The 23,832-nt window shown below is 38.7% G+C and overlaps 1 protein-coding gene across 4 annotated transcripts in view; it reads left to right on the top strand.

Moving 5' to 3' along the window:
- The window catches only part of KLHL2 (kelch like family member 2), a 65,113-nt gene that overhangs the window by 38,826 nt on the left and 2,455 nt on the right, over nucleotides 1–23,832 (top strand). For 3 of the 4 annotated variants that reach the window (XM_042808176.1, XM_032983953.1, XM_032983952.1), the window contains 7 exons: nucleotides 12,342–12,451; nucleotides 13,867–13,983; nucleotides 14,974–15,123; nucleotides 16,785–16,902; nucleotides 17,517–17,714; nucleotides 18,483–18,584; nucleotides 19,544–19,672. In XM_042808176.1, the coding sequence (XP_042664110.1) occupies nucleotides 12,342–12,451; nucleotides 13,867–13,983; nucleotides 14,974–15,123; nucleotides 16,785–16,902; nucleotides 17,517–17,714; nucleotides 18,483–18,584; nucleotides 19,544–19,672 (924 nt within the window). The remainder of the gene's footprint in view (nucleotides 1–12,341; nucleotides 12,452–13,866; nucleotides 13,984–14,973; nucleotides 15,124–16,784; nucleotides 16,903–17,516; nucleotides 17,715–18,482; nucleotides 18,585–19,543; nucleotides 19,673–23,832) is intronic. The other variant, XM_042808177.1, reaches the window with a different exon arrangement.

Genomic DNA, 23,832 nt, shown 5'->3' with positions numbered 1-23,832 from the left:
GAATGAGTGGTGGAGTTTTTTGGTGGCAGGGGAGGGGGCTATCGGGGCGGCCCCCTGTGAGAAGCTTCTCGAAGCTCCCCCAGCTCCAAGCCAGCTCCACTTCTGTTTGGGAAATTGAGCCAATCGGCTGCGCCTCTGCGATAACGTATTTAAGAAGGGACGTGGTGACGGGCAGTGGGACTGTTGAGGAAGAGTTGCTGCAGCTGCATGAACACCAAGGTCAGTGGAGGAACAGAGGAAGAAAGGAGGGGGGAGGTGTGCCGGAGCAGAGACCCCCCTGTATCCTGTGGGGAGACGACAGGGCGGCCCCCCCTGCCACCCATGGAGATCTACGGTGGAGCAGACATTGATTTATGGCCTGTTGCTCCTGCTCGCCTGATCAAGGTTCTGTGCCCGAAGAAGGCCGGGGTCTCATGGGAAAAGGCAGCCCCGCTGCTGTAATTCAGCGCTGGGAGGATTGCAGCATGCGGGGGTGTCCCACGCCGGAGCAGCTCGGGAAGGGCTGCAGCCATGGGAGAGAATCCAGTCGGAGGAAGTTAGTGACCCATGACGGAGCAGTGTGGGGAACGCTGCAGCCCGTGGGAGGAATTCAAGTTGGAGAAAGTTTGTGGAGGACTGTCTCCTGTGAGAGGGGGACCACGATGGAGCAGAAGGAACAAGTTCCGGACACTCCCCTCACCGAAGATGAAGGAAGTGGCAGCACTGACTGCACCCCCCATTCCCTGCCCCTGCGCCACTGGGGGAGGAGGTAGAGATATCGGGAGCAGAGCTGAGCCCGGGAAGAAGGGAGGGGTGGGGGGAAGGTGTTCTCAAGATGTGGCAATGCTTCTCACTGTCCTACTCTGTTATGTGTTGTTAGTGTCTGTAATAAATGTATGTTCTTTTTTTCTTCCCCTAACGAGTCTGCCTTTTGCTCGTGATCATAAAAGGGGGATTTTTCCCCATCCCAGTCCTATCTTGGACCCCAAGCCTGGCTCTCTGTCCCTTCTCATTGCCGGAGGGGAAGGGAGAGAGAGCTGCTGCGTTGTGGTTGGCTGCCAACCAGGCCTAAACCACGACAGCTGGGTCCAGCTCTGGGGCCCCCAACAGCAGAAGGACACGGAGCTGCTCAAGTGGGTCCAGAGGAGGGAGGATCAAGGGGTTGGAGCACCTCCCTTATGAGGATAAGCTGAGAGATGGGGTTGTTCAGCCTGAAGAGAAGGTTCTGGGGAGACCTTATAGTGGCCTTCCAGTACTTAAAGGGGGGCCAAGAGGAAAGGTGAGGAGGGATTCTTTTATCAGGGATGAGGGGGAATAGATTTAAACTGAAAGAAGGCAGATTTAGACTAGATATTATGAAGTAATCCTTCCCTGTGCAGGTGGTGAGACACTGGCCCAGGGTGCCCAGAGCAGCTGTGGCTGCCCCCTCCCTGGAAGGGTTCAAGGCCAGGTTGGACGGGGCTGGGAGCACCCTGGGCTGGGGTAAGGGGGCCCTGGTCATGTCAAGGGGTTAGAACTAGATGGTCTTTAAGGTCCCTTCCAGCCCAAACCATTCTATGACTCTATGAAAAATGCTGAATCAAACTTTAAGATGGATGCAAACAGGCTGAAGTGAACGCAAGGAATTTTAACATGAATATATTAAGAAAACATACTGACCTCTGACAAAGGCTATGAGAGAAGGGAATGTCTTCAGTCAAGAAACTAAAAGGCTAGGAGGACAAGAAAGAATGCAAATCTTCCCATGTTTAAAAATGACTGAGAATGAGTAAACTTGTTCAGCTATTTTTAATTTCAGATATTAAGGAAAAATCTAACTAAAAGTAAGACAGATCAGGCAAGCTGTCTGTAGAACTTATGGACTCTCCACTATTAAGCAACTGTAAAAAAAATGATTAGACTGTCTTCTGATTTAAGTTGATCTAAATCACACCTGTGTGCAAAACTAAATTATTTTAAGTTCTTTCTAGCTTATATTTGTATGAGTTTGTGAAAGCTAAAATGAGGGTTTTTTTCTTTATAATCCAAATACTTTTTCTGCTGTTGGACACTGATACACATGTAGTTTCAAAGAGTATTACTAAATGGATAATTTTTAACATAATGGATTAAAACCTTGTTTGACTGCCCTTGATTCCAAAAAGGGTTGCAAAATGTAGATTACTAAAATGATAACAAAACATTGTGTAAGCTTGCAAGTTTGTAGCATAACACTGTAGCCAAAACTAAGGCTCTTAATTTGTTCAAGTAGCAATGATCTTCACATTCTTTTGTGTGTAGAGTGCCTTGGGGTCTTGATGTTTGAGTCGAGACAGAAGACGTTACACTGAGGAATTACTTCTTAATGGAAGCTTTTTGTAGTGAGCAAAAAAACCTTTTATAGCATTTAATTTACCAGCCAGCAAAGTAGTGTATCTTGATTAGAGCCTTGGCAGTGAATATTCAGATTGTAGGATGAACTTGTTTGGAAATTCAGAAATCATGGGTTGTCAGAGGTTGAGTGTGACTCTCAGGTATGCCTCCTTACATGCAGCTTGCACTGTCTGCCTAGTCACAGATCTTTTCCTGTCTTTTCAGTGTCTCTTGGATGTTTCATTTCTACTTCTGGTTCAGCAAAACTGAATTGCTTTCCATCTAAACATCTTTCTCCCTGTCGTCCTCTGTCACTGGTGACTTCAGTGTTCTCTCAGTCATTCAGGTTCATAAGCTTGACAACTTTAACCCTCCTTCGCCCTTTTCCCCGCAACTACTCAGTTGCATGTCCCTCTATATTTTTTTCCCTCCCTACCAAATCTGCTCTGCATCATGTTTCCCTTTTGCTGCAGTGTAAATCTACCTCTGCCATAACTTCCTCTCTGTCTGCTAAGGTAATTTTACTACTATTGCAATATTCCTTTTGCCCCCAGATCAAATTCCAAACTCTCATCCTTGGCTTCTCCAGTTCAGCAGAATTACCCTCACTTGATTCTCTTATTTCGTATCTCTCTTTACTACTTTTGTGCTTGGAACTAACCTTCTCTTTCTTCTGTAATCAAATCACCTTCCACTTCTGTGAGATTCCTCCAGAAAGCACTTCTCTCGTCTGTGCTTCCTTTTTTGTCATAATATTCTTGGAGCCCTGCTGGCCTGTACCACAAGCTGTCAGCTCAACTCCTACTGTGTTTTTGCCGTATCTGTGTGGTGAATTTTAAAGCAGTGCACATGCTGTTCTTACTCTTGAGATAAATATGCTGTGCATAGTCAGGGTGTGAGCTACTTCATTGCATTGCACTCTTTGCGCTGCATTTCTTAATCCCTAGCACTCTGTCAGGCTTAGTATGAGACCAATGCAGAAAAGAGAATTAAAAATGAAATACCCTGATAAGGCTGCAGAAAAAAATCATATGATTGTATTTTTTTCTTAACTTTTCTAAAATGTACAGTGACCAATTAGCCTCATTAACAATTAGTACAGAGTTAAAACTGAAGATTTTCCTGAAATAGTGCACTAAGTGCTTCATATGTCCATGTTCAAATAATAGGCTTTTTATTACCTTGAGTAATTTTAGACCTCCTGAAAAGAAGGATTTTGGTGAATGCTTTCAGTTGCCTTAGTTCCTAGAAAATCTGTTTTCCGGTATATAGTTTGTTTTTTTTTTTTTTTTTTAACCCTCTTTCAGGAGACTGTAGTATCTGTCAAGAATGGATGTTTCAGGAAAAAACAGAAATGCAGCAAATTCATATGATTAGGTGTCTTTCAACAAAATCCTTAATTGCTGTCTTAAGTGTGAAACTGTGGTACTGTGGAAACTGTCAGCCATAGAAGTTTTTCATCTAGTGAAATTGTATGCAAATTATTTATATATCACTTCAAAAAAGTTCAAAAGCTATTCAGGTTGTTTTTGAAAGTACTAGCTTTGTAATGGATACCTTAATGGAGAAGTTCTAATGTGTATGTGACTGACTTTGTGATAACTATATTTAGTCTATTATGCAAAAATGTAATCTGATATCAAATCCAAAAAGCTATCATATTTTTGACCTTTTATGCAGTAGGAGGCAAAGGGATACATTTATTAACTAATGTTCAGATATTTACTTTTAGGGAACACATTTTTTTTTATATAGCCGTTGCTTAATTTTGAATTTTAAGTTAGTTTTTCCAACTTCCATTCTGACTGTGCATTAGTAACTTCTAAATCTACTTCAGTTACTCCTAAGCAGTCTTTGTTCAATTTAGTAGTTGAAGCTAATATTTATATAGATAACTTTCTAGAAATATAAAATCTAAGACCCTGGCAAGGCCTTGAGTACAACATTTGTGTTTGAGAGCACGGGAACTGTGTTCAACTTTTAACCCCTCCCTCAGGGTTAGTTTGCTCAGGCATCCTTTGCTGTGCTCAGAGACATTCTGCAAGTAGGACTCAAACAAGTGACAATTAGAAGGAAGCTACTTGTTGGTCCTCGCCGGGACTTGCAAGCTACGGGGCTGAGCAGTGGCATGCTCAGTGCTCCTGGTAAAAGCTCCCAGGAAGGAAGGGTTGGCGTTCATTTCTCCTCGGAACGGGCTGATCTTGCTGGATTTGTCTGCTGACTCCCTGTTTTTTTTCTGTACAGTGTTATACCTTTTCAGGTCGATATTTTTCCTCTTGAATTCTCAAGCTTCTTATTGTCTGTATCACAGCTATCATAGCTTATTTTTCCCCTTGTTCTTGTCTCGAACAGCTCTTTGTACTTTGTCAAGACTCTTACAACTGGAAAATGTTTTTTCAAAAGTCTGAGCCAAAGATACGTGGCTGTGCCATTTCAGAATTAGGCCTTGTATCACAGACAGCTGAACTCTCAGGTGCAGACACTTTAGGATTAAGGCTCCAGAAACAAGAACATGTACACAAGAGGATTATTAGATTGAAAAATCAGTGAAAATATTTCCCTGCTAGAGAAAATGAAAAACATTTGGATGTTTAATTTCTCACAGTCTTTTTTTTTTGTTACACTTGCCATTTTATGTTTAGGTAAAAGAGTAAGGGAGATAGTTTTGCTAATAGGCAATGATAGCATAAAAACAAATGGATGCTGATGTAGATCAGAAGTTATTATAAAAGTGAAACTCTGTAACTTGCTTCCAGTGGGAGTAGAAACCCCACTTTGATTAAAACTGGAGCTTCATAGTCCTGTGGAGGGGTTGGTCCTCCTGCAGTAGAGTGTGAGATATATGTATTTTAGGAGAGTCATTTGTATGCATCTATGATGCCTATGGAGAGATCTGAAAATAGTGGACAATTGATACAGATTACTTGGAATGAGCTTCTTTTGCAATTAATCTTTGAGATGCTACCTGTTCTCGTGATGTTCCAGGAAGCAGCCCTGCTCTGGGTCTTGTTGCCCTTGTGCAGACAGGGACTATGCACAGCTGAGGCCTCTCGTCTTTCTTGTGTGGGGATTCCTGCAAAGACTATGTGGTGTGAGTGCTGGTAGTCTGTCCTCAGTTTTAGTCTGGGATACGTTTTATGTAGTTGTAAAGGATGTTAATAACATTTTTTCCTGAGAATAAGGTGCATTTTATAGTTGTAGTAATGTTATGTACAACCTGAAGATAGATTGGTAAAGCCTTTTAATTAAGAGGGGTATGCCATCTTGGACTAGAGAGACACTTGCTGAGTGCTTAGTCCTTGACATATTTCTTAGTTGTAACCAAAGAATAATAATGTACTTGCACTCACCACATAGGCTGGTGTGGGGTTTGGAAGCATTGGATAACCGGTGGAACCAGTGTCTTTTGCGGGCCAGCTTTGCACAGCCATCCTTCTTGGCTTTTAGCATCATGCTGAGGAGATGTTGAAGAAACTTTTGTTAGGGGATTTTAGCATGTGTTCTGAAGCAGGGATTGTACTTCACTGTGGGGTTACAGCGTTCTTGATTCTGGTGCTTTGAGTTTAAAACTTCGAGCCCTGATTAGACTTGGAAGCATGTAGGTCTTCTGTAGACTATTCTTGTGTACATTTGTATGCATGGGATTGAAAGGACATAGTTAAGAGAATCGTTCTTACGATTCTATTCTGAGTAGCAGCGTCTGTTGCTACGCTGCTGTCACCTTGGCTGCTATGAATTTCATGGTGTTCTCAAAAGCACTTATTTAAGCATAAAATTGACAAGTAAATCATATATATCTTTTTAAAAATCTGATTCTGCAATGTTTAGCTTCTGCTGATACTCCAACTGGCAGAGCTTGTGTCTACACTCTATAATAAGGCTAGGTTCCTGCTTGACCTGTGGCAGCTTAGGCTATTAGCAAAAACTTTTTGTCCCAAGCCAAAAAAACGCAACACGTAGTAATTTCAAAAAAGTAGTTTAAAAACTATTTCTTGCTGGATGTTTTTGTTTCATCTGCTTGAGAAATTGTTATTGTTCTTTTAAGTGAATATAAAGCTCAGATCTTTCCAAGTTCCTATTGTTGTAAAACAATAGGTTATTATTTTAGAAAGAAGCTACATTTCTGGACAGTTCCAGCTGTTTTTGTAGCGTTATCACATGAGAAAGATTCAGGTACTTCTTTAGTTCATTAGAATAAATAATCATCTGTTCTGTGGGATAGAAATAGTCGGCCTAAACCAGACAAGAGACACTTACAAGACTCAAGATAATTGATTGTGATATTTTGTTTCACAATCTCATAGACATTGGATTACTGTTTTGGAAGGATCTAGGAAATATGAGGGTTTTCTCCCTTCTGGCTGTAGCTTCTGGTACTGATAAGATCTGGCCATATTTTCCATATGTGTTAATGTGGCTCTAGGAAGAGCTTTGGGAGAAGATTTATGAAAGTCTACAAAACATCGAAAAGGTTTTTGGAAAGGGATGTTAAATGTCATTGGCTGCTGGAACACCTCAGAAAAATGTTAGAAAATAACTGAAGCCTATTAATGATGGAAGAGAAATTTAGGCAGTCTTCAACAATGTTGTACACATAAAGGAGAAGATGGGTTACAGTCTTTTGTTTCTGGCCACCATGATTCTCTGTAAGGTTTTTAATCTGAGGGAACTTCAACAGACCTTTTCTTCTGTACTTGTTTATTCAATGTAGTAAAGGCAATGAAGCCAAATAAGGTCTGACTGTAGGTATATAAATGAGTGAAATATAGTGTTTATGAATTAATCCACAAATGTTTATAATATAAAATGTGCTGTGCAGATTTAAGATGTAGCCTTTGTTCCTATGTAATTGAGAAATAGTGTCAGTATCTTTATGGCCAGCAAGACTATGTGCCTTTTGCATCAAATCATTTAGGCTGGAAAAGACCTTTAAAATCATTGAGTCCAACTGTAAACCTAACACTGCCAAGTCCACCCCTAAACCATCCCTAAGCACCATGTCTTTTAAATACCTCCAGGGATGGTGACTCAAACACTTCCCTAGGCAGCCTGTTCCAGTGCTTGACAACCCTTTTGGTGAAGAAATTTTCCCTAATATCCAACCTAAACTCCACCTGGCACAACTTGAGGACATTTCCTCTCATCCTATCACTTGTTACTTGGCAGAAGAGACCAACACCCATCTCACTACAACCGCCTCTCAGGTAATTGTAGAGAGCAGTAACGTCTACCCCGAACCTCCTTTTCTCCAGACTAAACAACCCCAGTTCCCTCAGCCACTCTGCATGGGACTTGCTCCCTAGAACCTTCATCAGCTTCATTGCCCTTCTTCAGACATGCTGCAGTACCTCAATGTCTGTCTTGTAGTGAGGGGCCCAAAACTGAACATGGGATTCAAGATGCGACCTCACCAGCGCTGAGCACAGGGAGATGATCACTTCCCTAGCCCTGCTGGCCACACTATTGCTGACACAAGCCAGGATGCTGTTGGCCTTCTTGGCCACCTGGACACACTGCTGGCTCATATTCAGCCGGCTGTTGACCAACACCCCCAGGTCTTCTTCTGCCAGGCAGCTTTCCAGCCACTCTTCCCCAAGCCTGTAGCCTTGCATGGGGTTGTTGTGAGCCAAGTGCAGGACCCAGCACTTGGCCTTGTTGAACCTTGGCCCATCTATCCAGCCTGTCCAGATCCCTCTGTAGAGCCTTCCTACCCTCAAGCAGATCAACACTCCTCCCCAACTTGGTGTCATCTGTGAACTTACCGAGGGTGCACTTGATTCCCTCATGCAGATCATTGATAAAGATATTAAACAGGACTGGCCCCAGTGCTGAGCCCTGGGGAACACCACTTGTGACCGGCTGCCAACTGGATTTACCTCCATTCACCACAACTCTTTGGGCCTGGCCTTCCAACCAGTTTTCTACCCAGCAAACAGTACACCCATGGAAGCGTTGAGCAGCCAGTTTCTCCAGGAGAATGCTGTGGGAAACAGTGTCAAAGACTAAAGTTTAGGTAAACAGCCATCCCCAGTCTTTCCCTCATCCACTAAGTGGAAGAGATTGGGTTAGTCAAGCAGGACCTGGTTTTCATAAATACCCACTGACTGGGCCTGATTGCCCGTTTGTCCTGTACGTGCTGTGTGATGGCACTCAAGATGATCTGCTCGATTAGAGGTAGGTCAAGTGCTTACTGCTGCTGTGTGTATGTATAATACACATCTACAGACCCATAATGAAAAATACCAAAAGGTGGTACATTTGCAGCTCTTCCCGTGCTCTCCATGATGGCACTGTTTATCGTACTTCCAAACATTTTATTCCTAGCCCCTTTCATGTTAAGAACTCCGCTTTTGTCTTTTTTGTTTGTCCCTGAAGCTGAAGTCCCATCCTACTGGTACAGGGCAGTCAAGGACAGTTCTTTAGCTATTCAGATAGAAACTGTCTCCATCAATTGCAAAAATGTGAAAATCTGTTTTTCGTATGCAATTGGAACAGATATTTTAGAAGTGTCCTAAAATGGAAGGGATTTTTTTTTAAAGGCAGATTTTAGTTTTGATAATACAGAAGTAGAATTCTACTTGCTTAGGATGTGGGAATTTGGGAGCCAAGCCTCTGCAGCTCCTAAGCCAGCTTGTTTCCAGGCTGCCTGATGCTCGAGCCAGCTGGCTTCAGTGTCTGGATAAAGTGGCAAGAAGTGGGGCAGGATTCCAATACAAATTTGTCAAAGTTGCACACTGTGTGGAAAATTCTGATGTGGAAAAAAATCAGTATTTTATTCTCTCATGAAAACTTTCAGCCAGATGGTTCTGTTTGCTTATCTAGGAGATGTTAATGAAGAAAGATGTTACCTAATGCAACAAATAAAAACCAAACTAGTTTGAGATTTCGCAGGGGACAGATACATGAAATATGTAATCATGTCATAAGTTTCATGATGCTTGATGTTAGTATCTCCAGATTATTGAAGCTTTCAGGATATGAGCAATAATATGGGACAATACAAATCCTAACCTAGAAGGCAAGAAAAAATGCATACCCCCCCAAATACTATTTTTCTCTCATAATTGTTGGAAAAAGGATCTAAGTGGGATTTTTGGAACTCTTAGTACTGAATCATATTATTTCAAAGATGCTGATACCCTTGTTAAAAGGAAGCAAAAAGTTTTCGTTTTGTAAGCATTAGTTTTATATATAATAATGTCGTCTGTCTTCAACACTTGAATGGCTTTAGATAAATTGCCATTGGCAGATTTAAGTGGTGTTTTTGCATTTCCTTGTTCTTTTTCAGTTTTTAATTATTTTGAATTATCCATTTAGCTGAAATTTTCAATTGGCTTCTGCCAAAAGGTCATCTATCAGTTAGGATGGTCTCCTTGACAATGAGAGATCTGGTTCTTAAGAGACAAGTGATTTCACCTTACCTCATTTTTTGATGGCTAAAATTTATATAGTAGTCTGCTCTCCTATTTCTCTTTTCTCTCTAATTCATTCAGCTGAGGATTCTTTTCCAGGTATTACTTGAGAAACCTGAGCTTGTAGCTATTGGCTGAGTAGTTTGCTTTAACTTTTCCTTTTTTTCACTCTTCTTTCTTCTTTTGGCGATGTGCCATGTTTTATGCTTTAAGCACAGAGGCTGACATCCCGTAAAATAGTCTTAGTTTTTGTTCAGGTACTGTCTGGTTTTTTTCAGGTATTCTTCTACAGCTCTCTTCCTAGCACAAAACCAGGAGACAGCCTCACATTCATTGTATTACTTTGAAAATTCTCAACTTCTGCTCTTCTGGTTTAGAGGCTGGATCTTTTCCTTTTTAGAGCACATCATAAATCAAAATCAACTTCTAAAAAGCAAGGCTTTTTATATGAGTCTATAAAATCAACTGGGTATTTCCAGTTTATGAAGTGTATCCTGTTGGATGCGATACAGTGTTGGATTGGCTTTCTCAAGGGAAGATGAAGAAGGCTTCTGAACCGCAGATTTGTTTGAGGGTCAGATGAATGTTGCTTCCCCTTTCTGCTTGCTTCCTAACTCAGCCTCTGAGTACAGTCAGGCATGCTGTTGTGTGACACTGGCACTTGAAATTTGGAGTTTATTGTAAAACTAATTTATGCAAATTACGTTTCTCAACTCTGTTTACCATATGCAAATAGAAAAATTCATCTAATACTTACTGAAATAAGCGTACCTCAGAAAATTCTACTTCAGCTTAAACTGCATATTTGTAGCCTGAACAGCAAGCAGACATAAAGATTTTAAGTAGTAGGAAAAGTAATGGTGGAGGTATAAAAATCGGTAGTATTTCCCCTCATCCTTTCTCTCTCATTGCCTGAAATGTGGCAGAAAATACTATGCATCCATCATAAGAGAATGCTGCAGAATTGGATGGACTTGTGATGATGACTGCATGAATGAAAAAGCTGATAGGATGAAGGACTGAAAAGGCGAGGACTGTTTATTTTAAATAGAGATGAAGGCTGAGAAGGAGTGTAGAATAATGAATGATTTTAAGTAGACAGGTTGCGGCTTTCCCTGTCATCGTATTTGGCATTAGAAGATGGGGATATTAACTGAAAACTAATTAATGGTAAATTAGATGTGGGGCTTTTTGTTCAATGATACTGTGGCATTATTACTGCAGGAAGGGATTAAAGTCAACAGTTTAACACAATTCAAGGGGACTGGACTGTATTCCACTAAACTCATTGTTAAGTAAAATGTGGTTAAGGTAAAATACCATCTTTCTGGCTACCAATGTCTAATCTTTCATGGTTATAGTAAGACTTCTATGGGAGGAACTTTTATTATCATACATTTCATATATATTCTTGGGCTTCTGTCTGAAGCAATTTGTGCTGCCTGTTTAAAGGAACAGGATGCCGAACTAGATAAAGGACAAGAATTGTACTGTGTTAGATTTATCTTTTTATGCTCTCTAATCTTCAGTACAGTGCAAAAAAAGCTGTTGTACCCTGCAAAGTTGACCTGAGAAATTCAGACTACTTCATCTGGTAGCATTCAGCATTCTTTAACTTTTCTCTAACAGCTTAAAACAGTTTATCAAGCATGGAGTCTTAACTGTAGTAGCACTAGTGGAGTGATAGAAAAAGCTTAAAGAATTTCTTCAGTTCGAATATGTTTGATGGCCTTTTTTTACTTGTTCTAATTTTGAGTGAATTCTTAAATTTCTAGTAACAGTTGTCCCTTCTAACTTCTGTTAAGAATCACTAAAGAGAGGAAAAGTAACAGTTAACTGGATGGAGCTACTTTTTAAGCAACTAAATGGCTGAAAAGGCAATTTTAAGGAAGGGAGAGGACAACTGAGTAACTAATGACAACTTGATAAAGATACATGCTCTGTGTTAAAAGAAAATGTCTGGTTCTACAACTAAACCATTGAATTTTGTCAGTTTTACTTTAAGGTAAAACTGACAAAAAAAAAAAAAAAGAGGAGAAACTATACATCTTACACCCATTGTAGAGACTGTGATATGTAATATTTTTATGACCTTGGAGAAGTTCTGAGAGATGCAACAGGATCCAGACCTGTTGTTTTAGTTGGCCTACATTAGAGTGTAAAACTGCTGGTTAGCTCTAATGCATCAGACATTGTTCATGCTGAACTGCAGATTTAAAACATGTTTGTCAGCAACATGGAGGGCATATTCTTCTGGAATCTTTTTTTCTGTATTGAGGTGTACAAAGTAAGCAAAATGAGATTTAAGTAATTGTCAAGAACAAGTACTGAGATGGAACAATGCTGAAAATGTTAAATTGCCATGATTGCTACTTTTAGTATAGTGTGTTTTAATATTTCAATTACTTTTAAGAATCTTTAAATATAAAAGCTGTTTGTCAGACCAAGCTTTAACCTAAATAAAATGTTTTAAGTTAAGGTGTATAGCAATAGCATGCATATTGACTTGTTTTCCTCTATTTTTCCTCTGCTGCTTTAATGCTTGTTGTGGGATACACTTAGCACTGTATGTTAGAGCACTACTTTTCCTCCAAACAGAACAGCACTTTTCTGATGTCGTACTTAGTGAAGAATACCTCAATCTTGGTGTAGAGCAGGTGTGCAGTCTTATATCCAGTGACAAACTCACAATTGCCTCAGAAGAGAAGGTAAGACCATATGTATCCCAGTATTCTTTTTATCTTTTGGGGTTGAGAGAGCTTCTTGCTGTTCTTGTACAGTTGTTTGGATGTGTTCTTTGTTTCCTAAGTGAAATTAGGCATGTATTGTGCTCAAGTTTAAAGGATTTTTCCCTTTAAGTGTTGTCAGTCTGATGTTGAAAATTAATCTTAATTCTTAAAAAAATCCTAAAACTGTATAATATCACATAACCCTTTGTTCTTTGAAAAAATTGAAACTAAAATAAATGGAAATTCCTCATCTTCAAGCAGAACAAACAAAACATACGCTGTGAGTCGCATACACAGGAATTTGGTTTACCAAGGGATAAATAACTCAAAAATAGTAGTTTGAAGAGCAAGTATATGCCATCTACTATCTTTTAACATCAGCAGTCTTAGAAAGGTATTAAAATTCTGTATGTAATATGTGGGCTGTTTAGCCTAACTGAACAAATGTGGGTTGCACAGGAGGTGGCTAGGTATCTTGGTATAACCAAACTTGAGCTTAAATATGTGTTAGCTCACTTTTAGCTAGATCTGATCCTTTTAAACCCAGTTTTGAAACTTGGTGATCTTCAGTGAGCCAAATTCATCTCTTTGAACTTATAGCGGTTTTCAGGTTGTAGATGTATTAATTTACGAACTTAGTTGTGATCAATTTAAGATACATTGGTTTTCTTTTTTCCAAGGAGTATATAGCTGTGCTAAGACCTCTGTTCAAATGAGGCTAAATTGTATTCAAAAGCATGTTTGAATACTGGTTTGTATGGCTTAGGTAGTGTTTCACGTTAAAACCTTTTTAGAACTTTGAATCTAAGAGCTATCTGCTTAAACTGCAACTAGCAAAGTCATGTTGCTGTTCCCCTAACACCGTGTTTTATCACTTTGATTTTGCTATGTGCGATGCTACTTCTGTGGAGTATAGTTAAGGTTTTAATGCTCTAGTGTATGATGAGCTGCTGTGCAATAGAGGAGAAACTAGACTTGGGATTGCTTCTCCTAGTAAAACTCAATGATGATAAGTCATTTGAATTATGACTGTAGTAGGTCGATTTTCCAAGATAGGAAAAGTATGAAGATTGTAATATCCCTGCTGCTGTGTTGTTTGTTTACCTAGTTTTATTGGATTTTCAGCATCAGTGGAATTACTCTGTGCATTTTGTCAATGTAGTGCAGCTATGCTGGAAACACTGGTAGAGAAGTGATATAAAACGAGACTGGCTACTGCACCTTCAGAATTTTCTAGTGGGTAAACACGGAAATAATGGGAGCTGTCACTGCTGTTGCCTTTTCCTGTGTTAGGAATTTTAGTATAAGCAAAACCTGTTTTTGAAGGCACACTGATATTTTCGTACTACTGAATTTGTAAGTCAGGGGACTCACATTTGTTTGTTTCCTGGTAGGTGTTTGAAGCAGTGATAGCGTGGGTAAACCATGACAAAGATGTAAGGCAGGAGCTAATGGCACGCCTGATGGAGCACGTTCGGCTGCCTTTGCTTTCCCGCGAATATTTAGTTCAGGTAAGCAAAAAGGAAAACTAATTCTTCTGCATGCGAACATTTCAGGTTTTTTTTTTTTTTTAATGCCAGATGGATAATTTTAAATTTAAGCAACAAGGTAGTGTGGTGTGTTATTGATAGTAAAAATGAAAACAGCCACCATTACATATGCGCGTGCATGTACACACAGAGAGGATATCATCTACAAGTAATTTATCTGCTTGTCTGGCTAGCTGTCGTGCTACACTAATAATTTGAATGATTTAATAAGCTGAGATCAGGTTACCTTTCATTTTTAATATGTTATTTGATACAACACTTCTTTTCATAAGTGAATTCTAGATTTCAGAATTCAGTTTATTGTTTAAGTTGGTTAGGACTTGATGATAAAGGAAACATTTCATTACCTGGTTCAGATATAATACATTTTTTCAAATTTTATAAGATCATTTTGAATATTCAGGTGTCAGGTCAAATATTTAAGATTGAAAATATCAGTTCACTATTAGCATTGTTTAATAGGTATAGTAGCAGGTTGGTAGGTGTTTATTTTAGAAATTTTGTTTGTGATACGAATTTCCTCCACTTTGTGTGGGTTGTTTTGGGGTTTTTTATTTGTTTCGTTCTTGTGGGGTTTTATGTTCTGTTTTGCTGTTTTGGTTTCTTATTGTTGTGGGGTGGGTTACTAGTTTAAGTTCTCCCCCACCACCCCTTAAAGCGTTCCGTACTCTCTGTATTTGAAAAGTCAAGAAATGTGCTTGATTGTGAGGAAGTGATCTACCTTGCCTACCACTGTTTCTTCTACTTACTGAGAATCAACGTTTTTTTTTTCAGTGACTGCATATTGCCATCACATAAATTCATGTCTAACTGTGGTTAAACTACAGTCTAAAAAGTCAGAATAGTCTGCATTTGTGTGATATAATACAGGCTTTATTACATTTCAGATTGTTCTTTGTATTTTACTTCCTTAACGTGCTCTGACCTTGTTAAACTTCTACTAATAAACAGAGAGTTGAAGAAGAAATACTGGTTAAGAACAGCAGTGCTTGTAAAGATTACCTCATTGAAGCTATGAAGTATCACTTGCTGCCAACTGAGCAACGAGCGTTGATGAAAAGCACTCGAACGAAATTGAGAACACCCGCTAGTCTTCCAAAAGTAAGATCCTTATTTTTCCAATGTACTTATTTCTTCAAACTCAATCTTAACAGATTTCGTGAGAACATGACTGTCACCCGGGGTGTTCCAGTAAAAATTTTTGTACCAGAATTATTTATCACAAAAATATAACAAGTGATTACCTTCATACACCATACTACTTGTGATGTAGATGTTTTAGTTCTCCTACTTATATCTTGTCTGTGTAGTGTGTGTGTCCACAAAAAGGGGTTTTTTAGTAAGTTCTTCAGCATTTGAGAAATAGACAATTACAGGCCTGGTGTTAGAGACGAAGTAAGCCTGTTTCTTCTTTTTTTTTAAAAAAAGAAAAACAAATAAAACCACCTAACAAAACCTGATGCTTCTAAGTTGGGACATTTATTAAATTTTTAGCTAAATATAGTCTTTTGTTCATTTTAGAAGAAGAAAACAGAACATCAAATATTATCTTCTTTCCAATGAAGAAGGTTTCTTGTAGTGTTAGTGGTCGCAATCACAAATAGAACTTACCTACACACAGCAGATAAGCAGGCACTTCTTTATTCCAGTGCTGTGGAACACGGGGGATAGCTCCATCAAATATGTGTTCACCGACAGATAAAAAGCACAACATATTTATACACTTTTTCAGCAGAGTCATGGTTACATAAGATCAACAAAATTCATAAAGTTTAATTTGACCTTAATAATGATTGGCTTTCAGTTACCTCACCTTACCTATATTAATGTTCTACAGAAATCATTGGTCATCTTTACTGATGGATTTGAATAGAATGAGGGGAGGGTAATGATCAGCATATTCATGTTGTTTCCTGGAAGTCATTATCATATGCAAATGTCTCTAACACATGCGTGGTTATGTTGGACGGGGGTCCTCTGGTGGTCATCAATAGTCTTCCTCACTGTGTCTGCTGATTGAACTCCATCCTTGTGCAAGCTCATTTCATCTTTGGCTGATCTTCCCAACCAAACCCAGTTTCTTCCGGTACCTGTTGTTTCAAATCAAGATCCATAACCAGTACCCATTTTTTTGATTCAGAGTCCATAACGATTTCCACAGTAATCGAGGCAAACACAATGCTAGTTGTGCCTAAGATCTTAACGTATCATATGTTCTCATAGCTACTATAACTTCATTTTAAATCAAAGCCATATTTTAAACTAAAATCAAAATAATATTCTAGGATTCAAGCTATTTTGTTAAGGTAACTGCAACAGTAGTACTACTATGGCAACTGCAATATTGGAATGGGAGCTTTCATTCAGCAGATTTAGCACATTTCTTCCACAGGAATCAGATAAGGCTGTTTTGTGATGATCCACTGAGATCACAGATGCTGAATTATCGTACCTGAGGTCAGAGTAGGATGTGAAGATGCAGCAGGATCTTCCCCGTTCGTGACAGCTTTACCTGGACTCTAATTGCTTCCTGCTTTTCTATCTCAGAAATTTCCTCTGTACAATGATAACAAATTGTATGTGTGTTTAAAAAAAAAAAATAATTTTGCCTAGTTTGCAAGACTCAGATTTCTTATTTTAGGAGAACCATCCTTTAATTATTTCTTGTACCGAAGCTTGTTTTATTTTTTTAACACTTCTTTGATCTTTCAGGTGCTCTCATATATGCAAATAACTAATAAATATTTTTATGTTGCTTTTAGTTGATGATGGTAGTTGGAGGACAGGCACCAAAGGCAATTCGCAGTGTTGAATGCTATGATTTTAAAGAAGAACGCTGGCATCAGGTGGCTGAATTGCCTTCCAGAAGATGCAGAGCGGGTAAATGATGCCTAATTTTCTGTTGTGGTTGGTAATGGTTTACAATTTAGGTGTCTGTATAAAGCATCGTATGTTTGTTGGAACAGTACTTAAGATACTTAACCTGAGAAGGGCTAAGCCTTGACTTCGGTGATCATCCTTAAAATTCAAATTACTTGCTAATCTGGAACAATGCAAGTTCGATAACTTGATCTTAATTTGTGCTTCAGCTTGTAATCTCCAGAATTAACTGCTTTATTACCTCCCATAGATACAGAGGATGACGAAATTTAAATATTTCTGCATTATAGTAATGAGTAATTTTACTAAAATACCCTATTATTATTAAATTAGATGAAGCATGTGAGGAAGTGACCAACTGATACTTAAAGCAGCTGAGATACCTAAGCAAGAAGAAATTCAGCAAGCGTGATATTCAGACGTGTGAGCAAAAAGTGTGAGAACTTCTAGTGATTAATCTGAATGACGTGCAGCCCTGAGACACTCTCAGAAGCCTGATAGTGCAGTGAGTGATGTAAATTGCGTCAAGTAGCTGCATACTCAGGGCAGTATGGAATACAATTAATTGACAGAGACTAAACCGCTCCTCTTCCCTCCCCGTTTCCCTGCTCTAGGGATGGTGTACATGGGAGGCATGGTTTATGCTGTTGGTGGTTTCAATGGTTCTTTGAGAGTTCGCACGGTAGATTCCTACGACCCGGTGAAGGACCAGTGGACTAGTGTTGCCAATATGCAAGACAGGAGAAGCACACTGGGAGCAGCTGTATTAAATGGCCTTCTTTATGCTGTGGGAGGATTTGATGGGAGTACAGGTATTTTTGCCTTTACACACTGCTGATTAGCTTTGACAACTCTTGATGTAATTGTATCAAATCTGAATGTCTCCTTCCTGGAAGCTGTGATGAAACCAAGCGTGAGGGTAGCCTGGCATCTTGTGGTGTAGAGTGTGCTTCAGTGGTCACGTCCTTCTACCTAACAGGGGCCTGTTTGCTCCTGTATCAGAGCTTAGGCATAATGACTAGTGAATGTTTCACAAGTTCCCTTTCAGTACTCCTTCTACAGTCATACAGTCCTTAACTCATGGAAGATGTAAGCAGAAAAATTAGCTGGTCCCTTTTGTCCTGTTTGCATATGAATTATATCTCTGCATTTTGATGTACTGTGCATAGGATGACAAACAGCTTTCCCTGACCTGTGAGAAGGCTTTGGACATACATTGTTCATTCTCTTCACAGATGCATAAAACCATTTGTGCAGAAATGATCCTTTTCCTTAATAACTATTACTGAAGCATATGTAGGAGAGAGGACTGTGACTTAATTAAAAAGAAAGAAAAAAAATCCAGGGAAGAATTTTTCAGAGTTCTACAAAAGCTTTTATTAATTTGCCCATTTTTAAATACCAACAATGGGTGGACTGTAATTGGCTATCTAAAGGACATCAGTTGTGCCTTTTATATAGTAATTAATAGTCCTTAAAATGAAATCATTTGATTTTTCAGATATGAAGAATTTTCTGGAAGGTAGACAGTATGTTGCTACTAGATTTATAGAGCAATTAATGTTATATTGTCTTCATAGGTTTATCATCAGTTGAAGTTTACAACTTAAAGACTAATGAGTGGTTTCACGTAGCTCCAATGAACACAAGAAGAAGTAGTGTTGGTGTAGGTGTTGTTGGAGGTAAGTTGACAGATGATATTAAAAAGAAGAGGGGGGGAAGTGCAATCTTTTACCCTACTACTTTGTCTCACTTTTCAAAACATACTTCAGCTTTATGTTTTTGATCAACCTTGTAATTCAAATGGCATGAACAGTACCTAATTGTGCTACTTGGTTTTGACCAGCTTTTTTTTTTAGCGTAGTTGTTCGAAATTTTTTTTCAGACCTTCAACTGTGCCTGGGGCCAAGTGAGGAAAAGCTCACTAAGGACACATGCTCTAGGTTACGCGTGTCAGCAAGGCTAGAGAGCCCAATTTACTGTGAAGTGATGACCTTATAAATTGGTCTTCAGTGATGCAGCACTGCAGTATTGTCAACTCTGTTATCTGTGGATGACTTTGCTGGTTGCACACTGGGGGTGATCTCAAGGACGCTGCCAGGAAAACTGCTGACTTTTAAGTCAGCTTGGTGTTGAATACCCTGGATGTCGCTTGCACAACGCAGGCTTGGGCTTGGCTCATGGCTCTTTAAACAGTTTCAGGCATGTGTTTTAACTGCACAGGAACCGCCGCTGTTTCTGATCTGAAAATGCAGACTGTACAAGTAATTTTCATCAGAATTTTTGGTGTTTCTAGGAAGCCTATTTGCGAGCTTTCAATGTTGAACATACTTGAATTAGCTTGCTTTTGAACATTTCTTAATTAAAACCAGGGTAAAATACCTTTGTATTTCAGCTGGGCAATTCAAAATCTTTTGACTGACATGGTTCTTGTTAGATACTGGCTCCCTTTCCCATCCTAAAAAGACAAGAACTATCGTGTACTATCTTAAACTATGTACAAAATAGAAACTCGATAACTCGTTGACGACGGGTACTGATGAGTACTTAATTCAGAGAATGATGACTTCCCCTCAGGCTGTGTACCAGTATGGTCTGTGTGCATTAGAAATTTGTAGGTTTCTGTTGGTCACCCTTCTAGGTAAACTGTATGCTGTTGGTGGCTACGATGGGGCGTCACGTCAGTGCCTTAGTTCAGTAGAATGCTATGATGCTAATACAAATGAGTGGACCTATGTTGCAGAAATGAGCACTAGACGGAGTGGAGCAGGTGAGTGGACCAGAATCAACTATCTTTGTAAAACTGGAACAGATTTGTGGGTTTAAAAATGTATCTAAAACCATAAAAGGTAAGCTAAAGTCTGAGTTTAATGGAATGTGTTAGTCTTAGATGGCTAATATATTGCAGGTCATAAATACAAAACTGTCCTACTGCACGTGATTCAGTCTCTTAATAGAAAATATCTTTCCTTGCTTTTTCATACTTTTCATATTCCTCTTCTTCCCATGACTTCTGATGTTTTTAACATACAGACTAATATGCATGGGTTGTGACAATCTACTTAATAGCATCTAAATACTGAAATATCAAAGTCTACATGGCCAGGATGAAAAAAGGTCATTTCTTCAAAGATGTGTCTCTACCAGTGTAGGGCTGATTTTTCTAACGGTGTTTTCAGATTGACTTCATATGTGAACGGTGACTAGATTTGCACCTCTTTGGAGGACTTGTTCTGCATTCTGATTCACTGCAGGAAATTTTGTCCTTGTTCATTCTTAAGTTTGTATTACTGGTTTCATCCTATTACTTCCACTTACGTACCCTTTGTTTCATCTTCAGTAATTCTTCTCATCACCTGGTGTTTACATCCTTTGGATATGTATAGGCTACTACATGTTACCCTTCCTTATCGTTTAGCCAAGGTATATCCATTTATTTCTTTATAATCTTAAAAATCCCTGCTTTACTTTTTTTTTTTTTTTTTTTTTTTTTTATCTCCTTGCAATTCTGAGTATGTATATTTCTCTTAAAAGACACCAAAAGTGCCTGTGGTATTCTGCTTTTGTTTAATGAAATGATGCTTCCACGGCTTCGAATTGACTTTAGGATCTTCATTATCTATTTATATTATGGACTCAAATCTCAGTTGCTGTTCACTGTCCTCTATTTGTCTTTTGGTATTTCAGGTTTTTTCAACTTGCAGATGTTGTTTTATTTCTCTAGATGTGTTCCCATGGACTTTTTCAAGTCAAATCGCATGATACTATTTTTCTGTGTTTATTTTTTTAGTTGTTTAAGTCACTCTTTTGCCAAGTACTCAGTAGTGCTTTTTAGCAACACCCTTTAAACATCTACTGGTGATTGCATTAATGTGCTTCATAACTGGAAGAGATGTTTCTACAAATAAAACTGGGTGGAGTTCTAGTATGCTCAGGACATGATTAATAATTATCCCAACTTTTCATCTTGCCTTCCATTATTCTTTATTAATTCTGAACAGTTTTTAATCTGTATAATGATGTTTAAATTAAGTTCAAATTATTACAAAAGAAATATAGGTAAGTATTAAAATCAATACTAAAATTAAGGTACTTACTTTGTAATACTTCCGTTATGCCCTTACAAAATCAGCAAGTAGATATGTCTCTTATTGATAATATTTTGATCGTGTTTCTCAACTAAAACTATTAAGTTAATGAAGGAAACATGATATACTCTATCTCAAGAAAACATAGTTGTCTTGTGAAACTTCACATTAGTCTGTGCATCTTAGAAATAAAATCTGGATTAAAAACTGGTCAGAGTTGTTACATACCCCTGTCTTATATTGGCAAGTTTTGAGGAAAATACTTGGAATTTGCCCATTTATTTATATATCACCATAAAGACAAATAGTATCAGTGGGTTGTGACAAAGCTTCATTTTGCAATCTGTCAGCACACCCATTTTATCTCAGCTTTTTTTTTTTTAGTGTTTTTGCAAACTGTTGTGCTTGTAGCCTATTTATATGCTAGATATTTTCAAATTTTTTTTTTTAATGTTGAATTACTTTTACAATTCTGAAATTTAGTGCCTTAGATACACTAACTACTGGGATGTTTCTGTTCCTGCCCCGTGTCCCTAAGTTGAGGACTGTGTTTGTTGACTCAGCTCTCTGCTGCCTTTTAGCATGTCCTCTGATTAAAAAAAAAAAAAATAAAAAAATTGAGAGGAAAAGTAAATGTAGTCAGTTACTTCAGATTCATATAACTGAGTAAAATAATAAAAATTCTTTTGTGCCACTCTGTAAAATACATGGAAAACTATATTTAGGCGTGGGGGAGGAGTGGGTGGTAATGTGAAAATTATGACTACTGATTGAGCTTGGCTGTAGTGGCCAAATATCCAAAACCACCAGAGCTGTTTCAGCTGGTGATCAGTAGTCCTGGTGGTGTTACGGATGCCCACTAAAGAGAATTTTGTTCCTGTATTAAACGATTGGATCTCTGGTCATCTCAAGAAACTTAAGCCTGTCTCTTCTGTTCCTACTCCTGCTTCAGCTTCACTCAAAAGCATCTTCAGAGGTTAACCCTCAGTTACTCTTCTTTAGTACCAGCTGCTTCTCAGTTGATCAATACAGGGACAGATCTGTTTCCAGCAACATACTGGGATGAGGAGCTTCAGATCCAGATGTAGGCCACTTGGGAGGGATGAGAGATATAAGACAGGGTCCTGAAAAATGGGCAGGGAAGAAAAATAACAAAGAAAGGAGAACTCAGAAGACGGCAACAAGAGGATACAGACGGAAGGAGCAAGAAATAAGGTAGGACTTGGAAACCGGGTGTGGGATTAAGGGAAAATGAGGCACCAAAGAGGAATGGAGGACATTATTAAAAATAAGAGGCTGCCAAAGGAAAGATGGCAGTGTGGCAGGAGGAAGACTGTGCACAACGAATAGGAAGGTTGGTAACTATATGGAAAGCCTGGGATGGGGGGATTTATATCACATCACATATTTAAACTAAAAATCTGAGCCCTCCTTCTAGCTCCGTAATGTTTAATCCTACAAAAGATGAATCTTGTATTATCCTGTCTAACAAAGTGTGATCAGAGTGGGAGAAAGAAAATCTGTCACACTCTACTGTGACATGATAGCTAGAAATAATAGCAATAAAAGAGGAATTAAATTAACTGGGAAGGATATAGGGCAATGCTAGTAGTGAATATCACCGATGAAGCATTAGATAGCATGATTTATAAAAGTGTCCTATTAAGAAGCTATTTTTCAGATTTGTAGTACCAATTAACTCTTCCATGAGTCCTTCCCCTCTTCCTTTAATTATTAAAATCTGTCTTATTAAAAATAAGAAAATTTAGTTGTTTCATCAGGAGTCATTTCTTTCCCTGTGTAGGAATGGCTCTTACATACAATATTAGTGATATTTTTTTTCAAAGGTATTTCAGCTGGCTGTTCAGGTCTCAGGGTTTTCTTTTTTTAACTCAGCTTTTTTTTTCTTTTTTTTTTTTCCTGAAGCACCGAACTGATCTTTCGCATCCGTATTTGCTGTTTCCCTTCATTAAAGATTTTAAGCTGTGCCCTCTCCATGGAACCCTTTATGAACTCTATTTGCAAATCTGTATCTCAGCTTTGAGTTTCATAATCTTAAATGTGACATATATTAGATTTTCCAGTGTACTTTCATAGTAGTGTTTTTTTCACTTGTATTTATGGCCCATCACTCACCAGTTGGAATGCAAAAAAGTCCTACACATTTCTGAAATCTGTTATGTTTGGGTTCTAATAGTGCATTATAAAGTGAGGAAGAAACAAACAGGCCTTCCTTTCTGCTTCCCCTATTATCATTTTTTCAATATGTGCAGCCCAATTAGCAAGTAGATACAGACTGGCTTTATTCCTTCATCTCAAGCTTACAGATGGATAAACTTTTGTTGTAAAGTAAAGGGGAGCCTAGGAGTAAAGGAGACCCTGTAATACCTTTTGGATATTTTGATAAGTGCAGCTTGGTTCAAGGAAGCTTGGTGTCCTCCAAATCCTGGAGGAGGAAGGTGCTTACCCTAACTGTTTTCTTTTGTTTCATATACATGTTTACAAGGTATTCCACCACTTCAGTGGAAGCATCCCTACTGTATACTGTCTATCCATTCAGCTTTTATCCTCCGTACTGCACAGTTTTTACTTTCTAAAAATTCACTTAAGCTTTATCATCTTGTCAGATTTCCATTATGCTGGCTCAGCACACTTGTCTCATTTACTGTCACTTCTAATTAGTCCTAAATTTCAACAATCCTCATTTTCCTGCACGTCATTTTTTGTCTAAAATTTTCTAGATCTTCTGTTGCAGAACAGCTCTGGTCTTTGTATGCTGCAATATATGGTACATGGGCACACAAGACATTTTATCAGTGTCTTGCTGTAGTTACCGTCTTTT

The sequence above is a fragment of the Tyto alba genome, unplaced genomic scaffold, assembly GCF_018691265.1.
Source record: "Tyto alba isolate M040663 unplaced genomic scaffold, T.alba_DEE_v4.0 Super-Scaffold_6, whole genome shotgun sequence".
NCBI classification, from domain to species: domain Eukaryota; kingdom Metazoa; phylum Chordata; class Aves; order Strigiformes; family Tytonidae; genus Tyto; species Tyto alba.
This window is presented reverse-complemented; position numbering and strand designations above follow the sequence as displayed.